This window comes from Phaethon lepturus, unplaced genomic scaffold (assembly GCF_000687285.1).
Source record: "Phaethon lepturus isolate BGI_N335 unplaced genomic scaffold, ASM68728v1 Scaffold40052, whole genome shotgun sequence".
Classification (NCBI taxonomy): domain Eukaryota; kingdom Metazoa; phylum Chordata; class Aves; order Phaethontiformes; family Phaethontidae; genus Phaethon; species Phaethon lepturus.
Genome location: NW_010523318.1, coordinates 1 through 5,277, shown reverse-complemented (window position 1 = coordinate 5,277; position 5,277 = coordinate 1). Strand labels below are relative to the sequence as shown.

Genomic DNA, 5,277 nt, shown 5'->3' with positions numbered 1-5,277 from the left:
CCTGCCGGGCCTGCTGCCGCCTGCTTTAGCTCGTGTAGCTGGGGAAGTTGTCTCTCATTTCGTATCGGGCTGTTTAGGAGGCTGGAGTACTGCGTCTGTAAGCTGTTTCCCTAACCTTACTTGGTAAAGGCTCTGAGATTGCAGCAGGGTGCTCGTTTGGTGTGGGGTCTCAGGTCAGGCTCCCAGCACACACCGTTTCAGCTGCAGTCAAGTGATGAGAAATCTCCGGAATCGCTGTACCACATTGATGATTCCCTTGAACCCTTCTATATCTGATGACTGTGGCTGTTCTGTAGAAGCAGGCATCCACTTGTCGGGCTGCTGGGCCAGTGTTGGGTTGTTTCTGGGAGATCCCTGTGTGGTAGATGCTGGCAGCTGGCAGCGTAGGAGTGGCATATCTGGCAGAAACGTGGTGTTCCTGATGGCTGTCCCTTTCGACCTTCCAGGAGGAAGGCCCGCCAGGCGAAGGCTCGCCGCATCGCTCCCCGTCCTGTAGCTGGGCCCATCCGGCCTATAGTAAGGTGCCCTACTATCAGATACCACAAAAAAGTTCGTGCTGGCAGAGGCTTCAGCCTGGAAGAACTTAAAGTAAGTATGGAGCACTGATCCCAACCTGATGAAGCTACCTCTGAGTCTGAGCTCGGTTGTCTTGTCCTGTTCTTCTGCATGTAGACACTGCAGAAGTGACTTGCCAAGGTGTCGGTATCTGCTGACACTGGCTGAGCCAGGGGAGACATCTGGTGTTGCTGGCTCTATGGGAGCATAGCAAATACTGGTCTTGCTTTTTTGTAACTGTGGGGTGGGGACGCAGCAGCATACATCAAGAGTGAAAGGTTGCTTTGAAAAGTAAACATCCATTTGTCTGGTCAGGCTGTCACTTGTACAAAATTCCATTAAAGTTGGATTCTGGTGGCACCTTAATTGAGTCTCCTAAATGGAGACTTTCCCTTTGGGGAAAAAGAAAGACCAATAGCTTCATTAAATTCTTTCGCATTTCTTTTGTGAAACACGTTTCTGCTAATCCTAAAAACTTTATCCAGTGTGAACCTGTTCACGGGCCAAGTGACGCGCGCTCAACTTCTTCCTAATGGAAGTAAGGGATGTTGTGCTGGGAGAAGGCACTGTTCTGCCTAGCCTTGCAGGGTAGCTGCAGCTGTTTCTCGTGTGATAGCTAGGAGTTGGTTTAGGAACACTAAAAAGTCTGTGGGAAGTGCTTAGTGCCCTCTGTTGCTTCAGGAAACTGTTCTGACCTTCCCAGGTGATGAGCTGTTAAAAGCTGGATCGTGGTGGTCTGCAGGAACCCCCACCTGCATATCTCCACACAGTGGGCAGACAGCATCCATAGCTGCCTCGTGTGCATTGTTTAGTGTCTAATTAAAACATTTGTAACAATGAAATTTGTGCATTAAAGCAGTAAAATTTCTCTTCTGGATGCTAAATGCTTCATTACTTTATTTTTCTTTAATTTGGGGGTAATGGTGGAATACAAAATGGTAGGCAAATCTTTTTCTTTAAACAGAAAATGAGGTTATTTCTTGTTTAAGATGGGTCCAAAAAATACTTCTTTAACGGGGCTTCTGGTATTCAGTGAACCAGAGTTACCCGCTTGCTGACTTCATACATATCTGCCGCATGAGTATCAGAGTTTAAGTGTCCCCCTCATAATTACTCAGGGGTCGCACTTTGCTATCCTGAGGAAATCCATCTGCAAAAATTACTCTAAAGGCTGTGGAATGTTTTAAGCATTAAAATAGAGACACCAGGACACCCTTTGTCTGTGGCGTGTTCTCTTGCCAGACATGCTGCAGCCAGGCCGTTGGTCAGATGCTGAGCCTTTCTCCAGGCTCTGTAGCCTGTGAAGGCAGAGCTCGAAGCCTTGGCCGGCTGATGACCGGAGTGGCTCCTGGCAGTCCCACAGTGGCATTGGGAGCTGTCGGATGCTGACGCTGCATGCTCTCTCCTCAGCTCGCTGGCATTAATAAAAAGTTTGCCCGGACTATTGGAATCTCTGTGGATCCCAGGCGACGCAACAAGTCTACCGAGTCGCTGCAAGCCAACGTGCAGAGGCTGAAGGAGTACCGCTCCAAGCTTATCCTCTTCCCAAGGAAGCCAGCTATGCCTAAGAAGGGAGACAGCTCTGTAAGTACTTGGCTGCTAGAAATGTTTCATAGGGGCTGTTTCTGGTAATGTTTTCAGAGGTTTGGTCCATCCTGGTGCCGTGGTGTGCAGTCAGACGGTGCTCCTGAACGCTTCTTGTGACACATGGTTCCTGTGCACATACGTAGGGGATGACTGAGCCCAGCGCAAGGCCAGGCCTGGTTGAGTCGACTTTCATGGAGATCTCCTGGGTTACAATAATGCTTTGGGCGGACTTTTGGCCTAGGGACTGCCATGCTGCTGAAGGGGTGCAGCTCAGATTTGGGACTGGACTCCTCGGATGGTCTGTTTGCTGTAGCTTTGACCATTGCCCAACCAGTTGAATTTAGTTTATGAAATTTTAGTTTGTGTCTGGAGTTCTGTTCTGCTGTGGTGACAGCTGCACGGAAAGGGTGAGGAAGGCGAGCACATGCTTTTCAGTGGAGTAGTCCAGTGAAAGCCGTGCGTGAGGCAGTCTCATGAAGGTTGTTGCTGTTGATGTACAAAAATGCCTTTCATTAAAATCTCACCGAGATCTAGAGTAGAGTTGCCTTTCTTTCCTTGTCCATCCTTGGCCTTGCCTGTGGCAAATACATGCTGCCCGTGGGGTGGTGCAAGGTGTGAAACGAGGCGGTGTGCTCAAGCTATCCCTGGTTTTCTGGAGAGCCTGTCGGCTCTGAGCTGCTTAAGCGTAGTGCAGCCTGTAGAGCCCACCACACTGGGGCTGCTTTCAGACCAGGGCAGGAAGGGTCTCCAGCTTCGGTGCCAGTAGGTACAGATACTTGCATCTGGAATACTGTTTCAAGTTTGTTTACTTGAAATCAACTATCTAAAATAAAACTTAATCGTTTTTGTGCAATACACTCCTAAAGAAGCTGGAATTAGCCTTAGAAGGAATTACTGAGGAATACGCTGGGTATTAAACTAAAAATGGCACAGTAGATGTCAACGTTTTTCCAGCTGGCAGAGCTCCTGAAAGGCGGCTGCTCCTCTGGCCAGACCCAGGCTGATCAGTAGCCAGGCAAAAGGCAGGTTGTCTGTGCCAAATATTCCTGTAGCTGCACGGCTGAAATGCTGAATTTGTTACCAGTTGGTGTTAAATCTCCCATCAGAATTGCTGTCTGCGTGTTTAAGCTGGGTACCAGCGTACAGGGTATGCCTTTAACCAGGGTACTAGCCTGAGAAGTTTTAAATAGCGTGGTTTTTCTTTTTAAATAATATTATTTACCCTCTTGTTACGCAGGCTGAGGAACTCAAGATGGCGACTCAGCTGACTGGACCGGTTATGCCGATCAAGAATGTAAGTGTAACTAAATCATGTTCTCTGTGTGACATAGTTGAGACTTAAGCTTCATGGAGAGGATTCTCTTCTCGCTGTTCTACAGTTAAGGGTTGCTGTCTCCAGACACTTCCCACCCTGGATCAAAGAAAACCAGGAACAGGTCTATCTTGTCCTTGTCTTTTGCCAAAAGTGCCGTGGTCCATTTGGTTCCTTAGCGTTGCAAAGCGGACTGCAGAGAACCGATTACTTTTTATCTATCACCTGAGGAAGTCCTTGCATCGTGAGCTGTGTTTCTGAGGAGAGCTCCCAGCACCAGTGCCAGGGGTTCGAGTTAAGATATGTTGGTTGGGGATATGTGTGTTCTGCCCTAAATGACATGAGGGAGAAGCAGAGCTATGTGCGCTCTCCAGAGAAGGCCATGGGGAAACCTGCAGTGACCCCCCAAATCGTGTGATTCCTGTGAGGACACAGGTTAAAGCCCCGTGAAGCATCTCCACTGTGTGCGTGTGCGCACATGTGTGTGTGCACTCAGTGTTGTGTCCTCCAGGCAGGCTCAGGGGCTGTTTGTCTGCTCGTACCCCTGTAAAATTTGGGGCGCTCAGGGTTGCCAGTTGGGGTGAGGGCTGTGTGCTGGCAGCACGACAGCCCAGGCAAGTTGCATAGTCGCCATTTGTCTCCAAACCCTCACCGCTTCCGAAAGGCACTGTTGACAGCGTGCCGCAAACCCGGCTCACATTTCACGTGGCGCGTGGGGGGTTTTTTTCTCCCCTTGGTATGTTCTGGTCTTGTGCTGACGTGCGCTGGCGAATTAGGAACCGGTTGAAATGAGGCACCTGGTGGAGTGACGATAAAGGCAGGGCCTGTAGATGGCATAAATGCTCTATTCTTAACAGCATCCTGGAGCTAGCGGCAAAAATGTAGCGAGATCAATTGCGTTAAGCCTTACATGCAGTCTTCTCTGGGAGCCTCTGATGTGCAGCCTGACTGTCTAGCGCTCTCTCCCACTAGGTTTTCAAACGGGAGAAGGCCCGTGTTATCTCGGAAGACGAGAAGAACTTCAAGGCCTTTGCCAGCCTGCGCATGGCCCGGGCCAACGCCCGTCTCTTTGGGATTCGTGCGAAACGCGCCAAAGAAGCGGCAGAGCAGGATGTGGAGAAGAAGAAATGAACTGTTTCTCCCTAGAACTGTCAATAAAAAAAAAAAAAAAAAAAAACCCTGTAGGAATATCAGTGTCCTGTCTTTTTAGGGCAAGTGTGCAGGGCTGAGCCGCCCTGCGGCAGCGAGCGTGCCAGTGCAGGCCCTGGGCTGCTGTGCGTGGAGGGACATGCTCTGGGGGAGCTGCTGTTCAGGCACGGGGCACCTCGTTCGCTGTGGTTAGAGACTCCAAACTTCCCTGGAAGCAAGTGAAACGCCACCTCGGCCTTGTGCCGCTCCTTCGGGGACGCGGCCGGGGCTCCCTCCCATGCCGGAGCCTGATGCAGCTGCTGAAGCTGCTGGTCAAGGGTTGGTTTTGGGATAACCCCTTCCCTGACAGGCTTTGCTTCCCACTAGCTCTCTTCTGTGCCAGTATTTTGGATTTAATGATTTCCACACCTCTGCCCATGGTTCTGTGTGAGGCAGAGCAGTTGGCTCTGCTGTAGCAGGTGGGGTGCCCTGGTGGGTGCCACCCGTGGGTGCTTGGTGTGCTTTGGGCAGCCACTCGCCTCGTGAGCCCCACCTGGGGCTCCATGGTGCTCGCTGGGGCAGCGAGCTGCCCAGGTTTGGGTCCTGCTCCCTGGTTTTGGAGGGGCATGGGGGGAGCGAGGCATGTCCCTGGCACCTGGGCTCTGCTGGCTCCTGCCTGCCCCTGGCTGGAGCGC

The 5,277-nt window shown here is 51.1% G+C and overlaps 1 protein-coding gene across 1 annotated transcript; it reads left to right on the top strand.

Annotated features, from left to right (window-relative positions):
• Positions 1-446: 446 nt before the first annotated feature.
• RPL13 (ribosomal protein L13) lies at positions 447-4,611 on the top strand (the record flags this gene model as incomplete). The annotated part of the gene is made up of 4 exons (XM_010282097.1): positions 447-588; positions 1,966-2,139; positions 3,380-3,436; positions 4,427-4,611. Coding segments are annotated over 4 exons (532 nt in total), but the record flags the coding sequence as incomplete, so codon positions are not given.
• Positions 4,612-5,277: the final 666 nt, after the last annotated feature.